This window comes from Perognathus longimembris, chromosome 9 (genome assembly GCF_023159225.1).
Source record: "Perognathus longimembris pacificus isolate PPM17 chromosome 9, ASM2315922v1, whole genome shotgun sequence".
In the NCBI taxonomy this organism is placed as follows: Eukaryota; Metazoa; Chordata; class Mammalia; order Rodentia; family Heteromyidae; genus Perognathus; species Perognathus longimembris.
The window spans coordinates 60,278,042-60,294,077 of NC_063169.1; the positions used below are offsets into that span (position 1 = coordinate 60,278,042).

Here is a 16,036-nt window from a genome sequence, read left to right on the forward strand (position 1 = left end):
TAACATCCAGGGAGTTGGAAAACCTTTTTTTTAAGACCCTAAAACAGGACTAAAAACTCTATTAAACATGTGAGCAACTTGGACATTGTGACTAATTCTCTTAGCATGGTAAAGCTACTGCTTCTCAAATGTAGGATGGTTTAAAAATATATTGGAAAGAAAGAAAAAAAATACAGCTTTAAGAAATTATCTTTCTTGGGCTGGGGATATGGCCTAGTGGTGAAAGAAATTATCTTTCTTAACTTTTGGGTGACTCTTTTTTTTTTTTTGGAAGGGGAGGGCACCAGATTGGCATTGAAAACATATTTTAAAAAATCAGAAAAATCATAGTCAAGTTACAAATGTGTGTCTGGGTTTTATCATGACAAATTTTTATTGTTGCAACTCAACAGTACTTAATCTCCTTCGGCATCAAGATATTTTTCTTTTATTTTCATATTACAGACTGTGAAGGATAGGGTTATATTATAGTTACAACTGGACAACTTTTATGATCATCCAAGGAGATGCTTTACTCTCTGCCTTTGACTTTTGACCATGTCATGGGAACTAGGATTTATAGTACATAATGTTTGAAAATTCAGAGGGGACAACCAGCAAAATCCAACATAGTGATGGATTTCACTGGACATAAACAATTCAACAGACTGATTTGGCTTCAAGTCTTGAGAGTGATTTAAAAAAAAAAATTCCACTAGGAATTTCGGTCTTGAGCTGTCTCAAAGCTAATATTCATCCTTAGGATCTTCATAATTCAATCTACAGATGAAACACATGTTGTACAAATAAGAACTTGCAACTGGATATCACTTGATTTCTTGGTGCTGACCTACATGTTTTCTTTTATGCAACACACATTCTGCCTTTAAATGAAAACATTGTATTTATATGTTCTGTGACTCTTCTGAGTCCTCTCAAATATCTAAATTCCTTAATCTAGCATATACCAAATATACCAGCAAAGTCAGTTCATAGAACAAACACTCAATTAACAACAGCTTGCCATACCAAAGTTACCGTTCCACAAACAATAGATTGTTGTAATTGAATTAGAGTCATGACTGTTTAACCAAATCTGGGCCATCCCTGTCACAGTAAGAGAAACAGCAAAGATAGATTGGGGTATATTAATCAGTAAACAAAAATGTATGAATAAGCAAGATTGTGCAAGATAAATTGAATATATTATTATTCAATTATCTTAAAGGATCTTATACATTGTGTTACCACCAGCTTGCCCTTAGGTCCTCGGATTAACAAGTGATTTTTATGGACCTCTGCTTCTAAAGATTTTCAAGCTAAGCTCAGTTTTGGTTGTTGTTTTTTTTAAAAAAAAAAACACTAAAAGTTATAATAAGTATTATTAAGATTCTCTTTCATTTTTCAGAGGATGGGAAATGATGACCATAGTTTGAACTTCTACAAAGTTTAAACTCATGAATAAGTGTTCCAGTGAATATTTCCCTGTCACTGGGTTTGTAAGTTAGAATGTCTTAGCTAAGAAATAAAAATCCAATTGTACTTTAGCCATTGTGAAGGGTGTTCCTTTCTGAGAGATGAATGATGCAATCTGTGCAGAAAATAAACACATCATCTGAAGTAGTATGTATTTGTAAATCATGAAGCAGGACAACTGTCCATCCATTAAGTGATATTCAAAGGAGGGGTTGAGGATTTAGCTCAGTGGAAGAGCACTTGCCAGGCAAGGGCAAAGCCCTGAGTTCAGTCCTCAGCTCTGAAAAAAAGCTATACAAGACCAAAATATATATGACAAAGAGATACTCAAAGGATTCTTTTGCAATTTGTTTTACATCTAGTTCCCCACCTTTCCATCTTTTTAAGATTAATTTAAATTAAATATGAGTGAACCAAATCATTGCTATTCTGAAAAGGTCATCTCATTAGTGTCCCTCCTAGAAAGAATTTTTTTTCATGAAGAACTTATTCAGTTTCCATTGAATGTCTAACTGGTGATACCAAATAGTGGTATTATTCCTATAAATTTCAAACATGATTATTTGGGAACTTTTGGGAATGGGTATTTCCTGGCTTGAGTTTGTGTGTCTGCATTTGGCTCCTTACACTTCTCCATAGATTCCTTATTGCTAAATGGCTTTTTGTGTTGTTTTATTTGAGCCCCTTGGGTATTATCAATGCTGCAAATTTAGCATGATCACCTCTAAAATATTTACATGGCTAATGTATTTTGTAGTGCCTACATTTTCTTCTGTGAGCCCACCTTTATGGCAGCAATAATTTCAGTTAATAGTATGACATCAAGGAATGGGCGTCAGTGGTTTTTTCATGGAATTCTTGAATCATGAAAGATAATGTTTCTGGGAGGTGGAGTTGAATGGTAGAATGTTAGCCTTGCCTGCATTATGTCCTAGGTTTGATCCTCAGTGCAGCCAAAAGAAAAAAATGTTCTATCCAAGGTCAAATAAATGAATTATCTGATAGTATTCCAACCTTTAGTGTATATTCTTGATCCTTTTATTTTAGCAACTTGACATATAGAGAAGACCATATTTTCATTATTAGAAAATTTTAAATTGGGATAAGCAATATATTTTATAACACTAACTGAGCTGCTGTTTGTATATGAAGCTTCGACTTATTTTTTCATATTATATCCATAGTAAAACAATATTAAGTCATGATTTAGTACTTGGTTATTTAAAACTCAGCTCTGAGCATAAACAGTTCTTGTAGCACATAAGCACATTTTGAAATGTTCTTCCATTGAGAAGATTTATAAAGTTGCAGTATTACCAGTACCACATCAGCAGATAGGAAATAGGAAGGAGAAGCGGCAATTATTCATAACTAGTTAATTAAGTAACTGACACTGTTGGGCAGTTGAGTAATAAGGATTTACTGCATTTGGTAACATTAGACCTAAAGAACAGTACAAGACCTATTGGTGTTTGGACTAATTTAGTTTATGTCTGCAATTGCTATTAGGGTTTAAGCATTGATTAAATTAAGGAGTTGCGTTTACTGGGCCAATTTGTTATCTCCTGATATGTGTGTGTGTGTGTGTGTGTGTGTGTGTGTGTGTGTGTGTGTGTCCTATTACACAAAATCTAGTCGCTTAAAGCAACACATGTTTATTATCTCATGTTTGTGGACCATGCCCCTGGGCAGGGCTGAATGGTCCTCTCTTCTTTTTGTGATCTTTCAGGAGACTGGGGATGAGGCCTAATGTGAAGCCTTGATGGGGTAGAGTGGACTTCTCAATTCACTTCTGTGCTTGCTGGCAGGGCATAATGCTCACAGGCGTTGGCACTGAGGACCTCAGTTTTTTGGGTGGGGATTTTCCTCAGTTCTTTGTCACATGGACTTCAATAACACCGCATGTAGATTTGTCAAGGCCAGCAAGATAGAATTTGCAAGTAAGATAAAATTCATTTCCTTCTGGAACCTGATCTCACAAGCGACTTTCCATCAACTTTGCTACCCTACAGACAAAAAGCAAATCACAGGTCCGTCTCTTTGTCAAGAGCAGGGCACAAATGTAGAAGAGAGGAGAGAAAGTTAAAGATCATCTTAGAATCCTTCTACCACAAAAGGCAATAGTTAATTTTATATGCCACGTTGCTCATTTGTCTAGGGCATGGTATATAGGATTTTCACAATTTAACAGAAATCTACTTACTTGCATTGGCTTGTAAATTTGTATGTTCTCTTCCAAATCTTATTTTTGTGGAGTCTCTTGTTTACAAGGATTCTGGGATAATAGCTATTTCCCAAAATTTACAAAGTTTAGGTGACTAGAGCAGCTATAGTTTGATGCATACCCTGAAAGTATTCTTTCTATTAAATTTATAGGATTTTGTCACAAAAATGAAGATATAGTTTTCTAATAACAATCTCAAAGTATAAATAGTAGATTGGGAAATAGAGTTGTTTCTTGCTATTGGAATTTTTAAATTAAACCAAGTATCTGTTATTCTAACAATATTAGGAAGAAATATTCCTTCTCTTGTTTGGGATAAGAACAGGGATTTCCTAGGTATCAATATCTCCAGTGAAGTTAAGACATTAGATAGATCTGAATATTTCTGGAAGATTTTCTTGCATCTGTAGTTTATACATTTACCTTTTATTGCAAGTATAGTTTCTGACAGAAGAATGTATTTTATGTGCATATTTTTAAATTTTTACACTACTGGGTTATTTATATATCTTTTGTATTCTGCTGCTTTAAAATATTCCCCACAAGGAAGTGATTAATTGAATTAAACAGAATATATTTGAGGTATAGGACTCTACTTAGTAAGAATCCAGAGCACTTATTTTTACCCTCTCTCTCTAAAGTTGGGGAGAATATACCCAACCTTTACTGAAAAAAAAAGCCAAGAACAGTGTTGTTCAGGTCCTGAATTCAAGCCACAGGTCTGACAAAAAAAAATATGACTTTATAACAAAATCAGAAGATTTTTGTGCAAGAGTTTGAGACTCAGACAAATCAGTAGCTACTAAGGTCAGTCAAACTGTGTGCTCCTGAATGTTAGCTCAGATTCTCAAAACCAAAAGAACATTGGAAAACACCACCAAACAAAGTGATACTTCACAAATCGACACCTCAAGTAACTTCCCAGAGATTTTCTACACTCTGAAAGATGCTTTTTATAAACTAGTCATCAGTTTCCCAAACAGGGGCTGGCCTTGCACTGGACAGTTTGTGAGTCTGTGTCTTCATATGGTCTCAATGTCACACTTCCTTTTATGCTCATCAAAACACCAGCAATTCAATTCAATGCAAATGCAAACCAAATCAAACAAAAAAACCCACATAAATTACAAGAAGACTCAGTAAAATTAATGAGAGTTCGACCATTGTTGTGACCTTCCACAAGCAGTGTATGGAAAGAAGAGAGGGTGGGCGTCAGGGGCCTAGTTAGTGAACCACTTGTTCCCAGCACAATCAGGAATAGAACCAAATGAGGGTCTTCAAAATGGTCTTTATGAAATCTGTAGAAATACAGAAGAAGCTAAGACTAAATACAGTCATCTTTCCTTAGCTACATCTGCAGCTGTGGCCCCAACCATTCATGGCTGCAAAGCACTGGAATAAATAGTTTCATTATTTCTTTCATGAGCTATGTCGTTTGGACCATGATGTTTCTGTCTATGCTCAACACTTAAACATGTTTTTCTTGTCATTATTCCCTAAACCATACTATTTAGATAATTGTACATAGGATGGTTTATTATGCATAATCTAGAGATGCTTTAAAGCATACAGGAATATATGTGGAGATCATTTGCACATTGCAACTTTCCATAAGGCACTTGAGCCGTTAGGTAGCAGTGGGGCCCTGGAAGTAATTCCCCATGAACAGAGAAAGGCAATTGTATGTCAGGTTATTTTACCCCAAGCTACAACTTATTACTTACACTGGATGACTGTCAGAAGCAAGGGCTACCACTCATTGGATGCTAAACCAAAACATGTTCACCAAGGCAGGTTGGTATTGATTGAGCAGACCTAAAGCCACTCTTGGTAATGTCTTGCTGCTACAGAACAATGAGTCTTTTCCTAAGTTTAGGGAAACATTTTTTATCTCACAATGTGGGAAATATTGGCCCAAACCAAACACAAAATCTTGTGAAGGGGTTGTCTCCAGAGTCTGACAATTTTTTTCTCTCACTTGAAAATATGAAACAGATTTTATTTCCTGTCTAGAAGGAAAACATCTCTCCTTTTAAAAGCATTGAGAGTAGAGATCCAGTTTCCTTTAGTATGTCCATTACAGTCGCCTAACTCAAAGGCCCATCCATGCCATGTACAGATAGCAAATGACTAAAGGGATTTTTAGTGGGTAATATAGAATTATGTGGTAAACAACAGAATGCAAATTCATGCACAAAATTCAAGTTTAATTCCTGCATAAAATACTCTGCAAGTCAAACTTTGTGAGCTCTGTGTGTCTATGGACAATGGCTGCATAAAACAAAAAGAATTTGCTAGTTTCTTTAGTCAGCACAGGGCCTCGCATTTGCTCAAGAGGAACTCTATTAATTGGGTCCTACATTAACTCTTTTATGTCTTAGTTATTGTTTAGATAGTCTCTCATGCTTTTGTATAGGGCCAGCGTTAGACCTTGATCTTCCTGCCTATACCTAATATGTTTCTGGGATTGCATTTGATGCACCACAGACGACCTGCTAGCTTATTTCTTACTAACGTTTTCTTTTATGTTACCATACTTAATCTTTACTGTACATACTTCTTTTATCCTTCCTTTTCTGAAAAAAAAAATCTTCTTTCTGTAGACTACTTCCATTTGTCATGGCAGTATTGAAAGAAAAAAAATGTACAGATTCACAAGCATGTCACCTTAGACTTGTAATGAGATTAAGTTTAGGAGTATGATTGCACTCCATGTGTAACACTGGAGAATTTGTACCAAGCACATAATCATCCAGTGAGTAACTAATAAGCAGTCATTATTGGTCAGCAGAACTCTCCGATTCATGTTACAATGATTTTTCTCATCACAGGCTGTGAGCCCATTCCTGTACGCTACCTTGAGTGGAGCAACATCGAATCTATCATCGCCATCGCCTTCTCTTGCCTGGGCATCCTTGTCACCCTGTTTGTGACTCTCATCTTTGTGCTGTACCGGGATACACCTGTGGTCAAATCCTCCAGTCGGGAGCTCTGCTACATCATCTTAGCCGGCATCTTCCTTGGTTATGTGTGTCCATTCACTCTCATTGCCAAACCAACAACCACATCGTGCTACCTCCAGCGCCTCCTGGTTGGCCTCTCCTCTGCCATGTGCTACTCTGCTTTAGTGACCAAAACCAACCGCATCGCGCGCATCCTGGCGGGCAGCAAGAAGAAAATCTGCACCCGGAAGCCCAGGTTCATGAGTGCCTGGGCCCAGGTGATCATTGCTTCGATTCTCATTAGTGTGCAGCTCACCCTGGTGGTCACCTTGATCATCATGGAGCCTCCTATGCCCATTCTGTCCTACCCAAGTATCAAGGAGGTCTACCTGATCTGCAATACTAGCAACCTGGGCGTGGTGGCCCCCGTGGGCTACAATGGACTCCTCATCATGAGCTGTACCTACTATGCCTTCAAGACCCGCAACGTGCCCGCCAACTTCAATGAGGCCAAGTATATCGCCTTCACCATGTACACCACCTGCATCATCTGGCTAGCCTTTGTGCCCATTTACTTTGGGAGCAACTACAAGATCATCACCACCTGCTTTGCGGTGAGCCTCAGCGTCACGGTGGCCCTGGGGTGCATGTTCACTCCCAAGATGTACATCATCATTGCCAAGCCGGAGAGGAATGTCCGCAGTGCCTTCACCACCTCTGACGTGGTCCGCATGCACGTTGGCGATGGCAAACTGCCCTGCCGCTCCAACACTTTCCTCAACATTTTCCGAAGGAAGAAGCCAGGGGCAGGAAATGCCAAGTGAGTTGTCCGATCTGTGTCTCTCCCGCCCCGCCTTCCTCCTGCCTTTCTTCTCTTGCTGCTCCTCCTATTCTTCCAGCTCTTCTTCCCCCTTTCCCTCCTCCTCCTCCTTCTCTTCCTTCTATGTCTCTCTCTCTCTCTGTCTCTCTCCATCCATGTGTCTCTGTGTCTAAACGGTTGGTTCCATTTCCGCCAAAGTTCGTGCTTATGTATTTTTTCTCCCCTTTCCCAGATCTCATATTCTGTTGTAGGACCACAGAGCTAAAAACTCCTCTTTGTTTTCATTCCTTTGCAAGAGCAAGGACCATGGTGCAAACAGGACCAAGCCACAGACCTTCCTCCTTTGTCTCTAGAAGCTCCAATTGCAGCTCTAATAGGGTATTTCTTTTTACATGGGTCCTTCCCTGTAGGGAGTACCAATGCAATTGTACATTCTAATCAAACAGTAAATACAAACAGTATTTCCAATTTACAGTCTATACCCTGGTAGAAGATAGCTTCTAGTTGATTTATATCATTCTGGAAACACATGGTGACTAATCCAGAGTGGAGTACAAGAAACTAAGCACCCTGAGAAACTGCTTTCACAAAACTGAATAATATCCCTTAAATAACTGTCTCATCATAGTTCCCTTAGTTATTTAAGGCATGTTGTAATAAAGATGTTCCACAGGGTTACACATCAATTGACCCATCTCTACTTCAAAGTCATAATCAGAATGAATTTGTGATTGCAAATAAAACATAAAACAAAGGTGATGAGCCCTAAACTTGAGAGTGACTGCAGTCCAGTTGGTTTGTATTCTAGTAATTCTGAATAATTTGTGCAATGAACACTTTGCTATCTTTCTCCAAATTTTACTTAAGAAGAGGAATGTGTTAAAAATGTGCATGTGTCATCGTTCTGGGTATATGTATTTGCCAAGCACCAACATGGGCACATCTTTTACAAAAGTCATATAGTTTGTGAAAGTGATAAGAGAGCTTGAGAGCTTGGCATGGTGGCTCATGCCTGTAATCCAGCCTACTCAGGAGGCTTAGATCTGAAGATCATGGCTTGAAGTGAGCCTGGGAAGGAAAAGTCCATGAGACTCTTAACTTTAACTAGAAAATCTGGAAGTGGAGCTGTGCATCAAGAGCTAGAGTGTCAGCCTTGAGAAAAATAAGTGAGAGCATTATGCCCATTCAAGCTTTACCCAGTACTGATGGAAAAGAAGAGGAAGGAAGGAAGGGAGGGAGGAAAGGAGGAAGGGAGGGAGACATGGAGGGAGGGAGGGAAGGAGGGAGGGAGAGAAGGAGAGAGGGAAGAATTTGAGAAGCTATATATTTTAAGATGCATAGTTATTATTTCAAGCAAAAACCTTCCTAGGTTTTATCAGTGTTAAAATGAAGTCAGTAAATTGTGCTTCTTTCTTGCCTAATCAATTTCAAATCCTTTATAAGATGCAGATCATAGAAGTCTCTTAATAAATTTTACCCCTGGTCATGGTTTTTCTTTCTCACCTGCTGTCAGAGAGTTATTACCAAGCATGAAGGTGAATGCCATGACATGAAGAAAAAATCAAAGAACAGATTGTTAACCACAGTGTGCAGAAGTAGAGAAACATCACAGCAATATTTGTTAAGAATGGAGGGATGAGGAAAAACAAAATGAAAAAAAAAAGCAAGCAGTGTGTGTGTGTGTGTGTGTGTGTGTGCGTGTGTGTGCGCGCGTGTGCTGCTCTTGGGGCTTGAACTCAGAGGCTTGAGTGTTATCCTGATCTTTTTTTTTTTTTAGCTCTTTACCACCTAAGCCACAGCTCCACTTTCAACATTTTTGGGTGGTTAATTGGAGATAAAAGTCTCACAGGCTTTGGTGCCCGGGCTGGTTTTTAAATCATGATTCTCAGATCTCAGTCTTCTGAGTAGGTAGGATTGTGGGGCATGAGTTACCAGCACCCAGCTTAAGAAGGCGCTCTTTAAACTAAATTCTCCTAGAAAGTAAAAGCTTCCCTTTATTGAAAACATTTGGTGTCATAAGGATTTATTATACTGCCACATTCTACCCTTTAGCCACAGGTCTCTAATCATTCTGCCTTTCTTTTTTTTTTTTAAACTTCTCTATCAATTTTGATCATGGAACATTAATTTCTGAAAGCTACTGTTCTGAGATATTCTGTGTCAGCACAAGGAGTACGCCTTCGTGCATGCTCTTCTAGCCATTCCATGTGTGGATGGATAGAGACACCTCTCTAAGAGACTGTGACCAATGGTGCTTGCTGCTGGGATGAGGGGCAGCCATTGGACATGACTTAGTGATGCTTAGCACTTATAGCCAGACATTGCTGTACATTTGCATCACCATCCCATATACTGACTGCTTTTCCTGTGATGTGAAAAAATTCCCCCCTACTAATATATACTTAGAAATGCATTTCATTTGATATTTTTCACTTAAAAATGTATCAGTTGTCTTAGAAGTATTGGTTTCTATTAGTAAATGGTTTAGCTAGTAGATGTAGTTGATCATACTAGTATTTCATACTATGTTGATAAAAACTAACTGTAATAAATAAATAAATAAAACATACAGTTTTCTTAGTATAATTTGTAGCTTCTCCATTATAAAAATGAGTTGACCCTAGAGGATAATTTCAGGTTAGTGGGAAAAAAATCATTTGTTTGCTCATTTTTCTCATTTATTCTGTTATTGCTTCTGGTGTGACTCTATGAGACTATAATTTTAAAACGTAGCAATAATTTCAGTGCCTGGGTTTTACTTCTTTTTATTACCAGCTTGTTTTCCTGATTTGTCTTCAAAGTTACAAAATCCACAATCTAATATTTCCTGCAGCAGTAAAAATCAAGCAAAGTTTTGCCAACTGAAGGAAGAGGTGGAAAGCTCTAGAGAATGTATTACCCAATGAGCTTACTATCATTCTGGCTACAGAAGTCTGGGGCACAGAGTGTGTTCAACAGTCTGTACATGGAGCTATAAACTCAGAGCAGATGCTCTAATGAAGTGTTTCCAACTGATCTATCTGTTGGAATGTTGTTCTGAGGGGCTTCAGATCCAATGGCATTCCCACAACAGCCTGGCTTTCAGATGGATGGGAGGGATGATATTGTATGGCTGTTTTCTCAAGGTTGATTTTTTAAACATTTTACTCACAGCCAAGTATCTGACAAAATTAAAGATATGAGTTCTTGCTTTACATCTCCTGGAATATAATTTTGGAGACGCCCAATCAATCAATGCAGTGTTTGGGTTATTTTAGTTATTTATAGTCACAAGTCCTTTTAGGCAGACTCCAACTCTGGAAGATCGACTTAAGTATAATTCCCTTTGACAGCTCTGTTGCTGTCTTAAAAATGTAGTCAAATGGGAAAATATTTAGGCTTACTAATATAAAAGCATCTGATCCTTTCTCCCTTTGGGCTATAAAAAAGCACAGAAATCCATTGACCTTCTTAGAGAAGTAACTTATTTATATCCAAATTGTTATCACTTCCTTGTAAGGCAAAACAAAAAATTACATACATAGCATGCATATTTAAGAAGTCATGATATTAATGACTCAGTGTCAGACTGACATTTCTAGTGATTTTCTGGATAAATAATTCAATGACTCTCAAACAATTTGATGGTTCAGTGAGCTGAAATGTGACAATATAGTCCTTTGACTTGTGCATACATAATTATGTACACAACTAAATCACAATTGCAAAAAGTTAGGTTGAGGTGACAAGCCATTTTATTTAATTTTTTTTAATTTACTTGTATTATACAGATGATTTACAGAGGGGTTACAGTTACACTGGTCAGGTAATGAGTACAATTTATTACCTCATTCCTCCTTTTCTCACAGGTTTTTCCCTCCTGACCCCCATCCATCACGGACTATATAGTTACTTTTCAACACAGTGTCTAATGAGTATCACTGCTGAAGATGAATGAGTTCAGTCTTTGTCACACCATATCTGTGCTCCCCCTTACCTCCCCAAAACAGATAAAGTGACATATAAGACAAAAGGTACAGAAATAAAAAAACAAAACACACACACAAAGTAAAATTTAAAACAAAACAAAACTCTTTTTTTCCATATCTTGGAGTTCATTTCAATAAACACCTTTTTTTTTTTTTTTTGGCCAGTCCTGGGGTGTTAACTCAGGGCCTAGGCACTGTCCCTAAGCACTGTCCTTGAGCTTCTTTTGCCACAAAACCACTTATTGCTTTTTCTGTTTACACAGTACTGAGGAATCGAACCCTTCATTCATGCTAGGCAATCATTTTACTGCTGAGCCACATTCCCAGCCAATAAGCATCATTTTATATGACCATACGCACTTAGCTATTGAGTCTTTGTGAGCCTCTCCTATGTTCACACTGAGTGAATGTTTAGAGTCCTGTTATTTTATCATGTCTGTGTGTAATTTTATTGTCTTTTATTATCCAGTATGTTTACTTGTTGATTTAGAGGCACATTTCAGTTACCACAAATGAGGGAAGCCATGGAACCTATCTTTCTTTGGGTCAGACTTACTTTGCTTAATATAATTTTTTCCAAGTCTTTCCATTTCCTTATGAATGGGGCAATGCCACTCGTTCAGATGGGAGCATAGAATTGCATTGTGCATATATATAGTACATTTTCTTGACTCATTTGTCCACTTAGGGGCATCTGGGTGATTCTATATCTTGGCTATGGTAAAAAAAAACAAAACAAAACAAAACAAAAACGCTGTAATGAAGATTGTTGTGTTGGGAGCTTTAGTATGACTTTGTGGTCAATTGGATAATACCCAGGAGTAGAATTGCTGGGTCAAAGGGAAGCTCTATGTTTAGTCTTTTGAGGAACCTCCTCTATACTGCTTTCCAGAAAGGTTGAAAATGTTTCCATTCCCACCCACAGTGTAGAAGGATTCCCTTTTGGCCACATCTCTGCCAGCATCTGTTATTGTTAGTTTTCTTGATAATGGCCATTCTAACTGGGGTGAGATGGAATCTCAGTGTTGTTTTGATTTGCATTTCTTTCATGGGCAGAGGTGTTGAACAGCCCTCCATTTGTCTTTTGGCTATTCTTAACTTCTACAAAGTCTCTAAGTCTTTAGCCCATTTGTTGATTGAGTTGTTGTTTCTTAGAGGATTTGTTTTGGGGGGGGTTAATTTTTTTTACTTCTAAGTATATTTTAAATATGAGGCCCTTATCTGATGCATAGCTAGTAAAGATCCTCTCTCATTCTGTGGGCTTTCTCTTTATCCTGCTAGCTATGTCTTTTGCCATGAGGAAACTCTTCAGTTTGATGCAAAACCATTATCCAAACTTTTTTTGATTTGTTGTGATCCTGAATCTTTACTTAGAAAGTTTTGACCCCTAGGGTCTCCCCTATCCCTTCCTATAATGTTTTCAAGGTATCTGGTCTTACATTGAGGTCTTTGATCCATTTGAAGTTGATTCTGGTACAGGGTGATATATAAGGATCTAACTTCAGTTTTCCACATGTGTATAGCCAGTTCTGCCAGCACCATTTGTTGAAGAGTCTTGTATTCTTCCATCTGCATTTTTGCTTCCTTACCAAATATTAGGTGGTTATAGATCTGTGGGTTCATTTCTGGGTCTTCTATTCCATTGGTCCTTAGGTATGTTCTTGTACTAGAACCAAGCTATTGTTATTACTATTGCTATTGCTTTGTAATGGAGTGGCAAGTTTGGTATTGATATTTCTCCAGCACTGCTCTTCCTGCTAAGGATTGTTTTTGCTATTTGTAGTCTTCTATTACTCCATATGTATTTTTTTAATTGCAAGGAACAATTTTAAAGCATAGTCTTAAACAATCAGAATATTAATAGGTTGCTGAAATCTTGCCTAAGCATTTGAATGGTTTTTGCTCAGTGCAAAAGTGACATGAAGTACTAAGGAGAATGATTCAGTGAGGAAATTTTCCTACTAAAGACAGTTTTCCCACAAGTGGAGGTAAATGTCTCTAACATTATTCATTTTTTACTGGCTAAGCATCTTGATTTATCTTTCTTCCTTGATTAAGAAGGGAATTTGAAAATGAGCCAACAGATGTCATAATCAAGTAGCAGTGGCCTCTCCAATCACTTTTCTCAAAATATTTATCTAATAACTACTCTGGCTCAGAAGAAAATCTGTCAGTTGAAATTATTTTTCCCTGAATCATCCATGACTTTAAAAGTAGATTGTAATTCTTCATTCGATTTTATAGTAAACATAAGGACATTTTATTGAAGTATTTGTCATAGATTTTTACTACTTATAAGATCATTTGCTGAGGATCTTGTACTGGTGATTCAGTCATTTATATGACCAGATATTATTTCATCCAATTGGAATGATGCTAGATAATCTTCAGAAGAAGAAAGATCTAAATGAAAGGTACTGACCAGTACCAATCCTGCACTATAGAAAGGGAGACAAAGATATGAGTAAACATTTTGCTTTATGTGTCATAATAGAGGACAATTGTAACTTCGCATGTGTCCAGGGAAGGAAGAGATTACATCTTCCTCTCAAGTAGTATCTGGAGAAGGATTAGAAAGATAATTTAGTAGAACTAGCATTTAAACTTGATCTTAGAGAATTTTTGTTTTCTGCATGATAACTGCAGTGTGGTGAGGTGATTTCACATGCAGGAAATAGCATGAGTGAAGATTCCAAAATGTTGCCATGCTCCTGGGCTGTGACATTGAATCTCATATGCAGAAAGTCCACACTAATGTGTAGGGGTGATTAGTATACAGAACAAGATGGACTGTAGAGACGACTCTATTTCTATGATGGAATTTATTTATTTTTGCAATAAACCACACAAAACATTAAAAAGCATTAGGAAGTTTCATAATCACATATAATAAGTGTTTGGGGACAAGGATGATTACACAAAAATTAGAATAGAGTTTGAAATTTAAATCTTAAAAGCCTTAAAGTAAAACAGTGCAATGAAAGTTGAGTCTAAGGCATGCATGCGGAGCAAAAGAATCATTTTCTGAGTTTAATTAATTAAAACTGGAATGTCAAGTAAAGAATATGAAAGAATGAGGAAAAAAGAAATTAAGTTCCATGATATGATCCCAGAAGATGGGGAAAACATACTGAGATGTATGCAAGTGGCTGCAAGCGAATTCACTGAACTATAATAGACTCTATGGAGTGTAACTCTGCCAGACTCTATCAAGTGTAACTTTTTAGAAAAACCAGGCCAAAGCCCAACAAATTAAGAACCAGGAAATAGGTACTTATAAGAGGGAGGTGGATGGGGCCAAGAGGAGAGGGTAGGTGAAAGAAGGGGAAATGGGGAAGAATGAAATCAATATTTCATTGTGTGTACCACAAAATTAAGAAAAATAAGGGAAGGGGTGGGTCAAAATGGGGTGAAATGTTAAAGGGATGACACAGATCAAGATGCATTGTACACATAAATTGCTTTGTTAGATGACCCCCAAATTCAATATATATCCTACAAAATTAAGAAAAGAGATGGAAGGACTAGGTTGGGAATGGTCAATGAGAATATTGAAAGGGGTGACACTGACAAAGATGCATTATATTCAGGAACTGCTTTGTTGCATGGCAACTCCTTAAACATAAGATAATTTTTAAGCCCCAAATAAATAACACATAAAAGATATAGAAGTAGTAGAAGGAGACGTTGGTGAGACTGATTTCAGACTTACTGATCAAAAATGTTGCCAGGCTTCTCAGTAGAAGCATCTATAATGTGCTTAGATCCCAAGTACTAAGATGTTGAAACAGTGTGTTCTGGACAGACTATTTGAGTACCCCCTTCAATCTTGTGTCAATGTTCCACTGCTCAGTGGGATCATATTTTTTGGAGATGGGGCCACTGCTGGGCAATTACGTAATCAGGTTTGGATGATAGTCTCAGTTAAGGATGGGAAATTAAAATCGAGCCCTCAAGAGAAAAGTCCCACCTCAAGTGCTACTTTTGAAGTTTAATTATCAGCACGTTTAAAGCAATCAAAAGAGTAGTTTTGACCAGAAAAGAAGAAAATAGAAAAGAAAAAAGAAAATTAGAAAATACTTTACTTAGTGGATAAGATGAAGAAGGAAAAAATCTTAGGACATTAGATAAAGCATAATTTTTTAATGAGGGTAATGAGGATGAAGTATCATGGAAAACGGCATTCTATGATTTCTTCTTCTTTTTCTTTATTTTCATTGTACACGCCCGTCACATATCCATCACATGTTGGCCGCATACCCGTCACATGTGTGTCGCATGCCAGTCACATGTTGGTCACATGTCAGTCATGTGTTGGTCGCATGTCTGGTACATGAGTGTCACATGTCAGTCGCATATCTGTCACATGCCCATCACATGTCTGCCACATGTCCATCATATGTCAGTCGCATGTCCATCGCATGTGCATAGCATGTGCGTAGCATGCAGGTCACATGTGTGTAACATGTCAGTCACATGTCCGTCTCATATTGGGAACATGTCTGTGGCATTAGCCTCAAATTTCTGTCACATCCGTCTGTCACATGTCTGTCCTGTCACATTCATCCATCGCCACATGTCCATCCATCACATGTTTGTCCATCTGTAACATGTCAGCCTGCCCCAT

General features: G+C 37.7%; 1 protein-coding gene across 2 annotated transcripts in view; it reads left to right on the forward strand.

Moving 5' to 3' along the window:
- Grm1 (glutamate metabotropic receptor 1) overlaps positions 1 to 16,036 on the forward strand; it is a 292,553-nt gene that overhangs the window by 252,161 nt on the left and 24,356 nt on the right. For both annotated transcript variants that reach the window (XM_048354248.1, XM_048354249.1), the window contains exon 7: positions 6,511 to 7,441. In XM_048354248.1, the coding sequence (XP_048210205.1) occupies positions 6,511 to 7,441 (931 nt within the window). The remainder of the gene's footprint in view (positions 1 to 6,510; positions 7,442 to 16,036) is intronic.